The sequence below is a fragment of the Colletotrichum navitas genome (genome assembly GCF_030913465.1).
Source record: "Colletotrichum navitas strain CBS 125086 chromosome Unknown LY79scaffold_1, whole genome shotgun sequence".
Taxonomy (NCBI): Eukaryota; Fungi; Ascomycota; class Sordariomycetes; order Glomerellales; family Glomerellaceae; genus Colletotrichum; species Colletotrichum navitas.
Window position 1 is genome coordinate 2,188,945 of NW_026850547.1, and position 15,833 is coordinate 2,204,777.

General features: G+C 53.5%; 5 protein-coding genes across 5 annotated transcripts; 4 read left to right on the top strand and 1 right to left on the bottom strand.

Annotated features, from left to right (window-relative positions):
• Positions 1–112: 112 nt before the first annotated feature.
• On the top strand, positions 113–579 carry LY79DRAFT_26692 (uncharacterized protein). Its single transcript, XM_060551985.1, has one exon. The coding sequence runs from the start codon at positions 202–204 to the stop codon at positions 457–459; it is 258 nt and encodes an 85-aa protein (XP_060421143.1). The 5' UTR covers positions 113–201; the 3' UTR covers positions 460–579.
• Positions 580–1,323: 744 nt separating this feature from the next.
• Positions 1,324–3,843, top strand: LY79DRAFT_534261 (histidyl-tRNA synthetase). The gene is made up of 8 exons (XM_060556417.1): positions 1,324–1,485; positions 1,545–1,714; positions 1,790–1,914; positions 2,028–2,185; positions 2,246–2,938; positions 3,001–3,055; positions 3,110–3,280; positions 3,359–3,843. The coding sequence occupies exons 2-8, from the start codon at positions 1,663–1,665 to the stop codon at positions 3,764–3,766; spliced, it is 1,662 nt and encodes a 553-aa protein (XP_060421144.1). The 5' UTR covers positions 1,324–1,485; positions 1,545–1,662; the 3' UTR covers positions 3,767–3,843.
• Positions 3,844–8,766: 4,923 nt separating this feature from the next.
• Positions 8,767–10,357, top strand: LY79DRAFT_26703 (uncharacterized protein). Its single transcript, XM_060551986.1, has 2 exons — positions 8,767–9,277; positions 9,343–10,357. The coding sequence occupies exons 1-2, from the start codon at positions 8,957–8,959 to the stop codon at positions 10,192–10,194; spliced, it is 1,173 nt and encodes a 390-aa protein (XP_060421145.1). The 5' UTR covers positions 8,767–8,956; the 3' UTR covers positions 10,195–10,357.
• Positions 10,358–11,302: 945 nt separating this feature from the next.
• LY79DRAFT_585981 (kinase-like domain-containing protein) lies at positions 11,303–12,712 on the bottom strand (the record flags this gene model as incomplete). The annotated part of the gene is made up of 5 exons (XM_060560569.1): positions 11,303–11,695; positions 11,748–12,133; positions 12,189–12,345; positions 12,400–12,607; positions 12,669–12,712. 5 exons carry the CDS (start codon positions 12,710–12,712, stop codon positions 11,303–11,305), a joined length of 1,188 nt encoding a protein of 395 aa, XP_060421146.1.
• Positions 12,713–15,072: 2,360 nt separating this feature from the next.
• Positions 15,073–15,714, top strand: LY79DRAFT_574913 (ubiquitin-conjugating enzyme; the record flags this gene model as incomplete). The annotated part of the gene is made up of 3 exons (XM_060559651.1): positions 15,073–15,144; positions 15,235–15,385; positions 15,446–15,714. The coding sequence occupies 3 exons, from the start codon at positions 15,073–15,075 to the stop codon at positions 15,712–15,714; spliced, it is 492 nt and encodes a 163-aa protein (XP_060421147.1).
• Between the last annotated feature and the right edge of the window lie 119 nt (positions 15,715–15,833).

Here is a 15,833-nt window from a genome sequence, read left to right on the forward strand (position 1 = left end):
AACGCAGACGCCATTGTCTGGACGAAACTCGGACGGCATCGCATAGCACTTGGCGATGCAGCCAGCCAACCAGTGTTCATTTCGTAAACGGCCCAGAGCGGTTAGCCGAAATGTCTCGAAGGGGTTTCTAGCGGGCGTAGTTCGCTGAGTAAGATCATCATGTTGGCGTCGTAAATCCAATCTACGGGCCGTGCGCCAGCCATGAGCTGGTGGACTTGCAAACGTGATCTAGATTCCACCATGCTGCTTCTCTCCTTCTGTGCCTCCTCTCTTTCTCCTATCACGACTCAGTTAGTTACAGGTGATAAAGTGACGTTATCCATACACGTGGCACATTTCTTGAGGTCTCTGGTCAGCCTGAGGAAAAGCCTGCTAGGTAGACAGATACTCGTTCGTTTCCGACACGGGCGTCGCCAAGAATTCGCTGCTGTTACCGTCAATGGATGCTTTGACAAATGACAGTGAGTTTTGTCTGGTTTCGTCAGGCTGTGCTGACAACCTCGTTAAATACATCTGTAGACAGACGACGGGCAGGTGGGACAGTCGATAGTTATTGTCTTGATTCTTGCTCTGCTTTCCCAGATTTTATCTCCTAAGCATCTTGGTGTTCAAGAGATTTCGAAATGAGGAGATAAAGAAAGGAAAAAAGCGAAGAACCTGTGCTATGAGCACCTCAGCAAAGCCTTGGTACCTCCCTACCTAGGTGGGCAGCTAGTTACCTAGGTACCTATTGTACACACGCCGTTTCCCGACCCCCACCCACTTTGTCTGGCCCGACGCCTTGGGGCCGGGCTTCAGGCATGACCCCCAGTCGGTAATCGCGAATGTTATGGGGGACCAAACGGACCCGAAGTCGGTCCTGAATACCGTGCAAGCTACCTGGACTGATGAGAGAGCACTGGTCATTTGAAAAAAATGCAAGATCTCTCCATCGTCACCATCGGTCCATTGATCTATGGTCGAGAACTTCAAGACCGCTTGTTCATTCTTGTATTGTGACGTTCCCACCACGATGTGCTTTCTTGAGGGCCCCGAAAGTGAAACGGCAAAATAAATAAATAAATAGAGAATCAATGATCGTGATCAACTGGGTTTTAAAGATATGCCATACGCCGTGGAGACAGCTTCCAGTAAACTTGTTAAATTTCAGAATGCTCTGACCCGACACGTGGTGGTTACAACAGGTGTTGCTCCAGTCGACCGACACCTTCTACCAAAGACTTGTCAGAAGAGCAGGGATCTGTCATCTTCGGCCCGGCAACATCATTGGGCGCGGATATGCAGGCGCATCCCCGTCCAGTCGCAGCCTTGCAGCAGTTTTTTTGACCTCATAAAATTCCCCTCCTCCAAAAAACAGTCGTCAGTCAGTCGGGCCCCTCAAGTTTGCGATTGAGTCATCCGCAAAGATTCCCCGAGGGCCGCTTTTTTTACCTTGAAATCGGTTTCCCCTCCGCGCACTTGGAAGCCAGGTGAATGCAGATCCAGGTGAAGATTTTCTCGAGGTCCGCCCGACCGGCCTACCGACTGACTCTTCTTTCTCAAAGCCCAATTCCACCCCCTCTTTTGCCTAGAATCAGCATCGTCACCCGAAGCAGACCCTGTCGTCGCGCTTTCTCTTCGTCCACCCCTCGTTACCAGATCGATACCGAACAGTTGCCTGCCATGGCCCCCAAATCTAAGTTCGAGCTGAAGACCCCCAAGGGCACTAAGGATTGTTAGTCACTACCGCATCGCCATTTGCGCCGATAGATGAACCATGCGCCGCAACTAATACAATGTTTTGCTCAAGGGTTCGGCAAGGACATGCTCATCCGCGAGAAGATCTTCTCGCAACTGAAGGGTGTCTTCCAGAAACACGGCGGTATGGAACTCGACACCCCCGTTTTCGAGCTGAAGGAGATTCTCTCTGGCAAGGTACGACTTTCCGGCTTTGCCCCTCCCCCCACCTACAGGCGATGCGCGCGAACCCCGCGATCCACTTCGAACCTTGAGCCAGCACAGCACACTGATCAACACTCCTGTGATAGTATGGTGAAGACTCCAAGCTCATCTACGACCTTGCCGACCAAGGTGGTGAGCTCACCTCCCTGAGATACGACTTGACCGTCCCTTTCGCAAGATGGCTCGCTATGAACAAGGATATCCAGAGTGTCAAGCGTTACCACATCTCAAAGGTCTACCGCCGGTATGTTATACACCAGCCTTCCCAAGACGCTTGAGCGGCTAGCTGACATAAATACCGTAGCGACCAGCCTGCCATGAACAAGGGCCGCATGCGCGAGTTCTACCAGTGCGATTTTGACATTGCTGGCACCTACGACTCCATGCTCCCCGACGCCGAAATCATCCGAATTATTGTTGAGGTTTTCGAGGGCCTTGGCTGGAACGGAAACTATACCATCAAGCTCAACCACCGCAAGATTCTCGACGGTATCTTTGAGGTCTGTGGTGTGCCCGAAGACAAGATCCGGACGATATCTTCCGCCGTGGACAAGCTCGACAAGCTCCCTTGGGTTGACGTGCGCAAGGAGATGACGGAGGAGAAGGGTCTGGACGGGGAGGTTGCCGACAAGATCGGCGAGTGGGTTGTCCAGAAGGGCAAGCAGGATCTGCTCCGGAAGCTGCAGCGGGACGACAAACTCTCGGCCAACGCCTCAATGAAGGCCGGCATGGCCGATCTCGAGCTTCTGTTCAACTACCTTGAGGCCTTTGGCGCCCTCGACAGAGTGTCGTTTGATCTCTCCCTGGCCCGCGGTTTGGACTACTACACTGGTGTCATCTACGAGGTCGTTACGGAAGGATCAGCACCTGCTACTACCCCTAACGCAGATGACAAGACAGTCAAGTCTAAGAAGAAGAGCAAGAGCAAGGACAAGGATGACGAGGACCGCTCCGACGATCCCAGCGTTGGCGTTGGCAGTGTCGCTGCTGGTGGACGGTAAGGATATATCGAGATTCCCTCCCACTTGACATGTTATCCGTTCGCTAACCCGACGACAGCTATGACAACCTTGTCGGCATGTTCTCCGGCAAGACCCAAATTCCGTGCGTTGGCGTAAGTAGTCGTCACCGACAAGCAAAGACAGGCGAGACGCTAACAACAAAATAGGTTTCTTTTGGCATCGAAAGAATCTTCAGCATCACCAAGGCGAGGATGCAGGCCGAAAGTGAAGCTCCTCAAAGCACGGTTGATGTCTTTGTCATGTCCTTGGGATCCAAGGCCGGCCTGATCAAGGAGAGACTCGAGGTCTGCTCGAAGCTATGGAATGCAGGCATCAAGGTGAGAAGAACAGCTATGCACAGACCTGATTTGGGTCAGGCAGAGAACCCAACGCTGACGTGGTGTCGGAATATCTAGGCCGAGTTCCTGTACAAAGTCAAGCCCAAGCTGCCACCGCAGTTCAAGGCGGCGGAGTCCAACGCGACGCCGTTCGCCATCATTCTCGGCGACGATGAGGTACAGAAGGGCGTCGTTAGAATCAAGGAGTTGGGTCTTCCCGAGGGCCACCCTCAGAAGGACGGTGAGCTCGTCGACGTGGCGTCGCTCGTTCCCGAAGTGCAGAAGCGCCTGTCACGGAAGCGCGAGCTCGACGGCCTCGCCAGGCAGGCCGAGGGCCTAAGGGTCGTAGGAGGCATGCGGGGCGAGGACATCAAGCCGGCGTCTGCATCGGACAAGGTAGCCACGGAGGAACCAGCTGCCGCCGTGCTGGAGGGAGAGAAGCCCTCGGAGACGACGGAGGAGAGCAACCCCGCGCCGAGCACATAGGCGGGCGGTGGATAAATCACTAGAAAAAAGAAAAAAAAAAAAAAAAAAAAAAAAAAAAAAAAGAACAAGAACAAGAATAACGCAATAGACGAGCTAGGAAGCACACCTGCTACCCCAACCCAGACGGTGATGCTCGATTCGCTCCTAATCACGAGCGTTTCATCTTGCAAAGTCAACCTGTTTTTAGCGGTGGATATGAATTTTGGCTTGGTGGCGTCTCTATCGGGCACTCGCGTCCACTCGGCCAGGCTTGTTATACTAGAACTCTAGTCGAGGAACGTCGGACGCGGCGTTCGATGCTCCTTTGTCCACCACGTGTGGGCAGGGAGAGAAGCATACGCAGTATCCGTAAACTGCGACGGTATCCTCTCGAGGACTTCAGACAGATGGAGGGGCTCTGCATCTCCAGCTAGCGTGGCTCGAGCAGGGCAGCAGCGCGCCGGATTGGCAAGCACGAGAGAATAGGGTGCCGTTCCGTCGCACCATGGCTCTCTAGTGGTGAAGCCGTTCGCGCGCTGGGACGGGTTCACGAGCTTTTTAGCCCGCAAGCTATTGCCAGGCCAGTGATCGCTGGACGCACAGTCTTGAGATGAACGGCATGACGGTGGGAGACCACCTCGTTTCCTTTTTTTTGGTCCATCAACAAACTTCGCGTTTCCAGCCGCACAGTGTTCGAGGTGAGAGATTCGCAGGACCGGGTGGGAGACCGTCGCCAAGTAAACCGAATTGACCGGCCGTGGGCTCGCCAACGCGCCCAACGTGTGTGCTCCTAATTCAGGTGTGCGCCCGATGGCGGAAGTGCTCGGTGCTGCTCTGCTTACCCCTCACGAAGAAACCCTGGTCCCGACCGGACCATTGACGATAACACGCAGGTAAGCGGGGCTATTCGAGGTCTCCCCGCCCCTGATGTGACGGGACGGGAAGGAAGGAGGAGGAGGAGTAGGAGGGGAAGTGGACTCCTTTTTACGGAAAAAGACCTCAGTTGAGCGTCGCTCTGTAGTCTATCTGGATCGAAGGCTGCACGAATGAATCGGCTGGCTGCCAACTTACTGCGAACTGGGTTGCTGTGTGACGGTGGCCGTCCGCTACTGCACGACGAATCGAACCCAGGGGCAGCAAACGTTCATCTGAACTCGAGGGATTTCAGCTTGTACAGGTACAGACAAGATCTCTCCATTAGTTAGTCACCTCTGGTTGGTTGAGGCCATCTTCCAACCTCCCAACCAGCTCTCGTCTGCATCATTAGGCACTAGGTCGGACTCGACGCAAGCGGTGAGGCTCGTTTTCCCCCATAACATGCATGATTGTCTCATATGCGCGCTGCTCGTCGCAGCGCATCTTCCTCAAACAGATACTACCGACACAGAACCAAACTTCGGAAGCATATCAACATTGGTTCGGCGAATCAGTATGATGATTGTTGATCTTACGGTGAGGGGTGAGGGATTTGGGATTCGCGGTGCATACCACGTCGTCCTTTGCTCCTCCCTCTGGAGAGATCTGTGCGGATGCACAGAGTTGCACGAGGGAAATGTTTCGTTTCAGGTCCACTTGTTTCTTTCCTTCTCAATGGCTGAAAGTGTGTGAGACTGCGCTGAGACCTCTTTTTGATCCAGCTTCTTCGCCTTCGGACGAGTTTGTGTTTGTTCTCGGCATACGCTTGGTTTCCTGCTTCCTTTTGCTTTCTCTTTCTTCCAAAGTTGGAGGCTACGAGAACGAGCCATCGGATCGTCCGGAACGTGCTGGACGTATGACTAAGAACATGGCGAGGATACGCAGTTGATGGAGCCCCCCCGCCCCGACAAAATTGCCAGCTAATCCCATACCCGGGGTCGCGGTACCTACAAATTTTGCGTTGGTGCCGGTCATGTTTGTTTGCTTCTCTGTACGAGTCAAGGGAGTGTTTTGCTGCATACTTTTTTTTATTTATTTTTATTTATTTTTATCCTGTCATTTCTGTTATGTTTCATTTTTGTTTGCTTGCTTGTTTGTTTTGACAGGCCGACCGGTGCCGTTGCGCAGTCCAATTTCGTTTGACACTCCTTCCCATCGAACATTCGCCCGTGGACGGTGGGAAAGACGCTCAAGCGTGCTCGTTGTCCTGATGGCGGCCATGGCACATAATGCCGAGGCGTGGATAACCGGAGCCACATAATGATGCTACCGTACCACGTTATTGGGACCGCCGAGTGGTGCTGTTGGTGGCGAGCGGTGGTGTGGGATTCGTTGCACAGGCAGGAGGGACTCACGAGTGCCGGGAGCCAAATGGCTGAACTAGGACCTAAGGGCTCGAGGGGAAGATGGAGATCGCAGGCTAGCCAAGTTCTTGGTCCAATTTGTGTCTGGGTAGATTCCAGCAGCAGGACGACAGGATGACAGGGTCAGTACGAACATTCGGGATTTTGGCGTGGGTGGGATGTTGTCACTTGTCATGAACCTGGAAGAAATGCATGTTCATGCAATCAAAGTCGCTCAATGTGTATGTGTAGCAGTGGGAATGAGGGCGCAATGAGAGAGACGGCGGAGGTTGCGAGGATTATGGCAGGGGAGGGAGGGGCGCGCATGGGGCGCCCTAGGTAGAAAGAAGGGGCGGAAGCTGCGTGGAAAGCGACGGTAGTCCGAGGAAGGGAACGTCAATGGAGATCCGATGTGCTCGTAGGGGCAGGACGGGTCCCCTTGCTCGGTTGTTGGTTCCTGACTTCCGGCGCAGGACTATGTAGTAAGCGGCACAAGCAGGTGTCAGCGGTTCTGAGTGCCTACCTACCTACCTAGGTACGGTGCCTGCACGTCCTAGGCAGGTGAGCGTCGCCCAGTCATCGGACGCGAGTACCTCTTGGGACGTGCTGCGTAGTACTAGAACGAGAGTCGTATGCAAGCCCCCTCCAGACCCTCGGTAGGATTATTCAGGCTGCTTGGCCGTTGGGTTTCCTCTGCCACCGGCTTGCTTCACCGTTGGAAAAGATCCATTACCCTCTTTCACCTTTCTTTTTCCTCCTCCTCTTCTTCTTCTTCTTCTTCTTCTCTTTCTTTTGACGCAGGGCATGCAAGACTCTCTCCTTCCGGTTCGTTGGCCACCCAGAGACAGAGACACGGTTCCCTGCTGACAAGACACACACGGCGTTTCTGGCGTGTATCGTGACTCCAAGGCTTGAACTCTTCCTCATCGGCATCATCCCTCTTGCGAAATAGCGCCAGGCAAGCCCACAAGCAAATCCGTCCCGTCCGTCTCCCCATCCCGTCTCCCGTCTCTCCCCGGTACGCTGTCTTGATCAACACTATGGAGGGAAGATAGTCACGACGTCCTGGGAGGGCTGCAAAGAATGACACCAGGTGAGGGTCTGGCGCACACATACGCCATCGAAGAAGGGCCGGGATCCTCTCCGCGCCTCGTTCCTGAGTACGTACTGCTCATAGCGTATCCACCTAATGGACTAGGGCGCGGCCGTGAGGTGGAGACTATTCGCACCTTGCAGATTACAAAAGGCGACTGCTCACTTCCCTACCCGAGCAACCCAAGCCATCCCAAGCCACCTCAAGCCATCCCCATAGTCATACACGAAGCAGCGCCTCGGTGCTCATAGCGTGTACCCCGTGCACCCGAATTTTCGTCGAGCTGCTGTGCAGACAGACGGGTAGGTATGCAGCGTGGCAGTAGTGTATGTATCACGACGCGTACTATGTGGTCGTAGTCAGGTACGAAGCACACTACCTACCTAGGTAGACCTACCGTCGCTAGAGTTACATAGTATAGTACGTTTGCGCGCAAGAGGTGCGCATTGGGTGTGGGTTTGACTCCATGGTGGCCGCAACGATGAGCAGGGCTAGCAGCAAGGGTCAGCAGGATAAGGCGCGCCGGTGCCAGGGGAAGACGCCTCGTCGAGATGGAGCACGATATGCAGGTCCTCGGAAGGGACGAGAAAATCTCGTTGCGCAGCCCACGCCTGAAGCTTGTTCCCCTTTTCTCCCTAGTCCAACGTCGATGCGCAAATATCCGACCCAAGGTAACCTCAATTCGAGCCTCATTCGACCGATATCCATATCAAGGGCCTGGGGGACCCGCGAAAGCACATCTGCCCCTGGATGCATCCCGCGAGGTACTTGAACACAACCCGTCCCCCCCAAAATGCCCGGAGGGCATCCAGACTGCGATTTCGAGATACCTTTCGTGATTCCCCAACCTCTCCCCTCGTTTCTCCTTGTCCTTTTCCGCGCATCGTCTCGGCTGCCCCACCCGGTACCATAATATCGCCCAACCTTTCGAGTTAAAATCAGTCTACACAGAAAACACTATCGGTCACTTCCTTTCCTTGTGCCATTCGGCTATTCTGGCTATCTTGCGGCGGACTTATTCGTCATCGACCAAGACCTCTCACCCCCTCCCATCGCTGGTCTCACATCCGACGTCGTGTCTTGGTTTTTGGCCGCCACTTTCACCACCTCGCAACCATACGCAGTCCCTGCATTTGGCACTCTCACTAATTGGTGTTTCCCTGTTTTCTGCTTCCTTGACGTTCAGCCAGCCTCGTTCGACTTGACGCAGCCTGTCTCTCCGCTTTCTTGACGAGCAAGGATATCCGAATCATCGACCCTAATATACTCAACTCGACATTGGCGTCCTGGGCCCATATGCCTCACATCTTCTAGTTCGTTTAATAATCTTGACACCACAAACCTCAAGACTTCGGACGTCGATAGACTCAACATCAGCTTGAAGTCTCCTCTGACACATACCCTTGCTGGAGATCACTGGTGTTAATGCCAACAAGCTAGTGTTCAGACGACTTGAGACTGTCCCGAATCCCGGTGCCATCGCCCGTTACGCATTTGGGGAATTACCCGCTTGCGCCTATTGCCGAGTCTTCCTGCCCCGTTGACTCGTCTGGCATTCCCAGTCGTTACGCGCCCTTAGCTTTTTCGGATTAAATCCTCTATCCGGCCGCCTGAATAGTTTGGTTCCTCTCCACATCACTACTTGGCTCAACAACGCGGTCGTTAGTCATTGGCATTTGAACGTGAGGCAACGCCCTCTAATTGACGACTGCGACTGTCCAGATTGGATTCCGCACAACGATTGGTCCTACATCAGACGAAGAAGTTGCGAGCCGAGTTATCTTTCCCTCTTCATCACTCAGCCAACTCGGTGCCCGAAACCTTCTTTCAGCAAGCACGCCTCCTAATAAATCCTTCACGATGGGTGGCTTAATACCTCTGCTTCTTCACCCCGTTGCCGCCGGTTCCCGCGGCAGCATCGTCTTTCCTACCGCGCCATCAAATGCTCCTACGCCGCAGTCATCAGTAGCGACGACGACAACGACGACGAATCTGCCATCCCCCAGAGCGCGTACGTCTAGGCGGTCGTCAATGCAGACGCCGGCCTCTCTGCCAGTCCTGCCTTACACCTCCGCAGAATGGATCAAGGCTGTCTCTGAAGTTAAGCGTCAATACCTAAACCGCAAGTACCGGCCATGCTCTCTGAGGTGTTGTGAAATCTTGGACAACATAAAAGAAGATGTAAGTTATGGTTGTCTGAAGATCGAAAGAAGCGGTTCGAGACCATGCTAATCAAAGATCATTAGGCGAACATTGAGCCGGCGTACCTGATATACCTGCATTTCTACGCTGCCAGCTCTTTTGACATGCTTTCACGACCTTTGAAGGGCAATTCTCCGTATCGAACAATGCTGCTTCAGCAGGCACGAAATCACTACTTGCAGGCTTCAGATCTAAGCAAGACAGCGGACGAGAATATGGCTCGCTCTTCACGGCCATCCTCAGCAGCAACCTCGAGCATGCACTCTCCTTCAAGCTCCACCTCCTCTCGCGCCTCGTCCCGAACCTGGACGAACTCGACGGCTTTTTCGTCGCCGACACCGTCTATCTGCTCCGTCGAGGATGCCGTGACCAAACTATCCGGCAGCCACAAGAAGCGCGTCACCTTTTGCGACATCCCCCAGGAGCCATTCATCCGCCCTGACTCCCCCACTCTTGGCTTCGAAGACTACCTATGCTCCCCGCAAGAGCCCGAGCCACGCTATCTCCCGGTCCTCCCTGAGGAGCCAGAACCTGTTGACGAGCCCGAGGAGATGATGAAGCCACCAACACCCGAGCCTCTGAATGATGACTGCGACGCCTTTGACTTCCTGCAGGAGCGCTCTGTTCACCGTTACTGTGGTCTGCTCTCTAGCCTCCGATCGCAGATCGGAGTCCACATCGCCGACGTCGAAGAGCGGCTTATTACGCCTCCCCAAGATACCACCGACACCAGCTTGCTTCCCGCCAGAGCCGCAACCCCGGAGCTCAGTGATGAGCTACGCAGTCTCGATATCAAGGCTCGCATTGAGCGTCTCCGCCAGAACAACTGGCAGCGTCGCCGCTTCGATGTCAGCCGCTACGAGGCGCTCCGCGAGAGCGTCCTTGCCGAATTATAATGCTGGTCGGGGCCTCAAGTCTCGATCACATGGACCCGCCCATTCAACTTTTGCATTTTCTACTTTCAAACTTCTCTCCAATGATACCACAGGCACATATTCTCTTAATTGGAGCCTGTACTGCCCTTCCTCAGGGTGGCATTTCTCCTACCATTTATGGCGAACCAAAAGCGTACAGCATTCGGGGCGGATGAAGCAAAATAAAGCGGAAGGTGGAGGTTTGAGTTCTTTTCCTATTTGCTTTTCATGGTTCAATTTTTTATCCTAGACTTTTCTCTTGTTGCTTCTTGGTCGGTTCAGCATCGTAAGAGCAAGATGGCGCACAATGGAGCGGTTTATTTGGCTCCTTCCAAGCCTTGTTTTTTATATATATATACCTTGTATAAACAATTTCGACGACCTGTACGTAATGAACAAACAACATAACATAGTATTAGTAGTTTGGAGCGAAGAGAAGGGCGAGGAGGGGTTGTTACCCACAGGAGGTACTGTTCCCCCCTTTCCTGCCTTCAAGTAGTAGCAATGCCAGCTCGCACAGTTCATCTTGAAAACTTTGTCCCCTTACCAACTGAGATGTCGCGAAACGAGTCACCACGCGTATGCCCTGGCCGCTCAGAATGTCAGTGGACATGAATCGCTGATCTGCACGCATGGGGGGCGCGGCCGAACAGACGTCGGCTAATAAGGCGGAAAGATGGCTCAACATACCAAGCGGGGGCGATCAGGCATGTCAAAACGCCATCCGAAGGATAGTCACTGTTCAGACGGCTCACGCGATTCATGGGCGAAATATCAAGACGTAACACAATTCTGTATGAGACTGACGACGACTGTATCAAAACCTGGTCTTCCTCGCTTTTCTTTTCCTCTCATCCGCTCTGGTTAAGCAATAAACAAATAGCAGTGACCAAGGCCTATACCCCGCGGGCCGAAAACGAAATGGGCGCACAGCAAATGGGCAGCGCGATGAGGAAGCAAATATTAACAACGTCAAGGGCTGCTTCAGAGTCGTGACCATAGCTCTGCTGCGTCATCCAACTCGGTGTGGTATCATCTTCCGGGGTCACAATAGACCCGTCAACGTTCCCTCGAAGACGTCAGGCGCTCCTCAGCCCTGAAAGCTGCGTCTCTTATGCTCCTTCTCCGCCTCCTCCTTCACCTTCAGAGTATCCTGCTGCTGCTTCATTTCGCGGACTTTGGCAAGAACAACCTCCCGGAAGATGGCCCCCTTGATCGTCTTTGACAGACTGCGCTTCTCGCCAACGGTGATTTCGTGTACGCCGACGTGCTTGGATTGGTCGGCTGCGCTGATAGCATCGGCCGGGAAATCCGAGTCTTCCGTGTCCTCCTCCTGAGCCTTGAGCGTCTCAATTCTGTTGGCCAGCTTGACCATCTCAATGCCGCGGCGAAGACGAGCCTTGGCAATGTAAGCCTTAATTTCGGGAAGCAAGTTGTGATCGGTGGCGTTCTCTCCGCTGAGCCAGGGGTGACGGAGAGCCTCCTGTGAATTTGTCAGTGTTGCTGCCTCACAGCGCCCCTGCAGGGCCACATACCTCACTCGACCAGCGCTTCACAGGCTCCGGTTGCAGCAGATGCAGGATGAAATCCTTGGCATCGTCACTAACATCCTTCCAGTAACGCTCATGGAAAACGACCTGGGCGTTACTGCACTCATCGATGAGGTCCTGGAGGTTCTCCGAACGGAAGGGAGAGTAACCACAGAGAAGAGTGTATGTAATGACACCCATGGACCACATGTCCACAGGCTTGCCGTGGCCCTTCTTCAGCATAACTTCGGGGGCTGCGTAACCAAAGGAGCCGGCCATTGTTGTGAGAACCTCATCCTTCCGGTCGAGCATCTTCGCGATGCCGAAGTCGGCCAAGACCAGGTCGGACTCGGCATCTCTGGTCAGGTAGAGAAGGTTCTCAGGCTTCAGATCTGGGACAAGGATTAGCAGAGCTGTCAATAACATCAGATGCCAGGAAGAGCCTACCTCTGTGGACGACGTTGTTTTGATGCAGGTAGTTGACTGCCTCAAGGACCTGTTTGATGGTTTGCGAAGCATCTTTTTCCGTGAACTTGCCCTGCTCGCAAATACGATCGAACAGCTCTCCGCCCGTAGCTAACTCAGTAACAATGTAGTACTTGTCCTTTACGGCGGTTGTCAGAAGCTATGTCAAGATTCTAATTGGTGCGGTACTTACACGGGACTCGAACCAGTCGACGAACTTGACAATGTGAGGGTGCTTGAGGCGCTGGAGCATGTCCAGCTCGTCATAAACCATCCTCTCATTGCCCTTCACATTCTTTTTGAGGATAATCTTGACGGCGCACTTGCCGGTCGGACCGTCAGCCTCACGGACGATACCATAAGTTCCAGCCCCAAGCGTGCGTCCAAAGCGGTATTTGGCCCTGTAACGAACGTGTTAAAGCAATATCTTCAGAGGGGGGGGTATCGGGGGCAGGCTCGGACTTCTTATCGTAGCTCTCGGGTTGGCCTTGAAGCCTACTCAGCATGTTGGAGACTGTTGAGGAACTTGTGGTCAGCATCAACTATAACGGGGCCGCGGGGAGATTGGGATAGGCATGGCACGAAGCGAATAGAAGCAACCGGAACAAAGCGAAGCTGGTTGTTTGTAGGCCATCGTAGAGCCAACAAACGTTATGACCGTGGCACTTACAACTCATTTTGTGGGAATAGTGACCGGTCGCAGCGAGTTGAAAGGTAGTCGGATGGCTTTACGGACACGACAGGCGTAGAGACAATGGAGCAGTCGGGGACAGTCGAGCGTAAGAAGCAGAAGCGCAGACGGGCGTGTATAAGGAAGAGATGCTCGAGGCTGGCGTAGGGAAGGGAAATTTCAAGCAGTCCGAGAAAGCTCGAACCCTGGATTGGAAGGAAAAGCAGCGGTGCTGATGGAGACTTGCAAGGTCGACTGGCGAGAGGGGGACCGGGTCGGGGTGCTGGAGCTGCTGGTGCTGGTGCTTGGGCTGAGGGGTGAAGTGGGGTAACAAATGACGGGTGCGATGGGAAGGGGGTGGGGGCTAGAAAAGAGGTGAGCTTCACAGGCGAGGAAGAGACTCTGGGGTGGGTGGATGAGGGGTGGCTTTTCTGCTAATTAATCGAGACCACAAAAGGTATCCCTCTAGAGGAAACAGATGCATTAGAGGCAACCTCTAGGCAGTAGGGCACGCAGCGAGCGAAAGAGGCAGCTCATCCATTCAACCATCACAAGGAACAGCGCCTTCAGGGGTCAGGGCCAGCCGAAGTGAGCCTTGTGGGCTCCTAGGAATTAAACAGGATGCTCAGCCGCAGACAGATGAGGGGCTGAGAAGGGAAGCACGGACATGGCCGTGATAGCACTGCACTTGAGAAGCTAAAGATTGCCGGCAGGGTCTTCGGTGTGGATCGCCTTATCCTATACGATCAGAACGACTGGAGGACGCATGTTTGAAAAGCGTGGCTGAGGAGGGCGCCTCTCACACATTCTCTCCCAGCACCTAGCTGCCGCAAGCACTGGTCGCTGGGCTACGAGGCTAGAGACCCGGGCCAGGCCCGTCCAGGCAAACGCTGTCTCCTGGCGATGACATCGTGAGGCCCAGAAAGCAGTTGTGCCTTGGGCCTCGAGGTTGATTCTCTCCACGCAAATTCATAGGGAAACTGTCATCTCAACCTACCTAGGTAGGTAGATAGGTAGATAGGGTGGGTAGATAGCTTAAGTAATGACATTTTCGTCTTGGTAAGCTACCTACCTATCCAGCCTTCTTGTTCTCGTTGTTGCGATTCGATCAGTGACGTAACGTAGAGGCCAGGGATTTTCCGGCTAAGGGACTAGCACCTGGCAAACGGGCAATCTAAGTTGGTACACCCACAGCCCGCAGGCTACCTACTTGCAATTACACATCAGCAAGCTAGGCTTCTCACAAGGCTCGTATGCAACCAGGGCATGCTCCGAAGAACCACCTATTGGTGAATATGGCTACATAACTTACGGAGGGGCATTGTCCCCTGCTTGATATGAAGCTTGTAGGCACGTCAGCTTCAATCCCTTTCTCAAGACCAAACGTTCTTCTTCGTAGCCTGCAAGTCGTTGCCGAAAAGAGGGATTGGTCACCGGAAACGGGGCTCCCAAAGACGGCAATCCAGAGTGCAAGGGTGTTTGGTTATATTATCTAAAAAGTATGCCGCCACTTCCGGAGTAAACGATACACTATTTCAGTGCACCAAGAACCATCTGGATCACTGAAAGAAAAGGACGTCCCCCCACCAACACCATGTACAGTTACCTAACTAGGTAGTTTATCTAGGTAGACCCGGTATCAGAAGCAGCCGTCAATGTGTGCCCGCGGGCGGCGATATTAAGGTGCTATGTAGCTAGCTGCTCGCTGCGTCCGACCTTGGCGCCTGCTGTCACTGTATCTCTACACAACCCCCACCTAACAGGGCTTGTTAATCGACAGAGACCGTCGTCACATCTTCCTCTTTGCATCTTCCTTGGTGGCGCAATCTTTCCACATTGTAATTCTCCTGCATCCTGGATATTCGCCTCGTTCCTGATAGACAAGACGAGAATTTACATCGGGCTCTCCTTCCACAGTTTTAGCATTCACTTTTTTTTAATCGCGCGTCCTCTCATCCATCGCCTTCGCCATTGTGCTGTTCTCGGCAGTAACCACCGAATCGTGGGGTCCGTCTCTGAGCAGCCCCTCCAACAACCGACAAGCCCCTCCTCCCTCCGTCGACTGGCCTTGCCTTGCTTTTTTCGAACCGCCGACGGTCACCTCCTGTGGTGTCTCTCTCCCTGCTCTATTCCACCTCTCTCGTCGTTTGCTTCGTGGCTTGATCCGCATCGTTCTGCATCTTCCCGCGCTTCAAAATGGCGTCCAGTTTCGCTTCCAAGCGGCTGGCCAAGGAGCTCTCAAAGGTCTGTCGCATCCAGCCCATGCATGTACTGTGCTGCTTCGTGGCCAGCTTTTGCCGACCGTTGTGTTGCGCGCGCTCGCTGTGTCGCAATAACGTCTGACTTTTTCATATATAGCTGAACACCGGTCTGCCCCCCGGTATCGATCTCATTTCGGCTGATAGTTTCGAAGAATGGTTCATGGATATCAGGGTTCTGGACGACAACCCGCTGTATAAGGATCAGGTCTACAGGCTCAAGTTCAAGTTCTCCCAACAATACCCTATAGGTATGCTCTCTGCGCTTGCTATTGCTCATCGTCGCTGCCCAAGCTGACCGGTCTTAATAGAGCCCCCCGAGGTCACATTCGTTAAGACGGCCGAGCGACCGATTCCGATGCATCCCCACATCTATTCGAACGGCATCATTTGTCTCGATTTGCTCGGCAGTCAAGGCTGGAGTCCAGTGCAAAACGTCGAGAGCGTGTGTATGAGCATACAGAGCATGTTGACTGGCAACGAGAAGAACGAACGACCAGCGGGAGATGATGAGTTCGTTCGAAGCAACAGACTGCGGCCAAGAGATATCGACTTCTACTATCACGATAACACCGTCTGATCAAGAGGATGATATCTTGCACGGCGGCATTGAATTTGGCGTTGGATTTGAATTTGGCATACTGATCGGAAACTAAGGACAGACAGATGGCTATGGAGTTTGTTCTTGCGAGAAGTAGG

What these genes read in the sequence shown, in the direction of transcription:
- LY79DRAFT_26692 (XM_060551985.1), top strand. Translation starts at nt 202, where the DNA reads ATGAGCTGGTGGACTTGCAAACGTGATCTAGATTCCACCATGCTGCTT.
- LY79DRAFT_26703 (XM_060551986.1), top strand. Translation starts at nt 8,957, where the DNA reads ATGGGTGGCTTAATACCTCTGCTTCTTCACCCCGTTGCCGCCGGTTCC. An exon ending in TGGACAACATAAAAGAAGAT is followed by an intron (nt 9,278 to 9,342) that starts GTAAGTTATGGT and finishes AAAGATCATTAG; the next exon opens with GCGAACATTGAGCCGGCGTA.
- LY79DRAFT_534261 (XM_060556417.1), top strand. Translation starts at nt 1,663, where the DNA reads ATGGCCCCCAAATCTAAGTTCGAGCTGAAGACCCCCAAGGGCACTAAG. An exon ending in CCCCAAGGGCACTAAGGATT is followed by an intron (nt 1,715 to 1,789) that starts GTTAGTCACTAC and finishes GTTTTGCTCAAG; the next exon opens with GGTTCGGCAAGGACATGCTC. An exon ending in CCCAAATTCCGTGCGTTGGC is followed by an intron (nt 3,056 to 3,109) that starts GTAAGTAGTCGT and finishes ACAACAAAATAG; the next exon opens with GTTTCTTTTGGCATCGAAAG.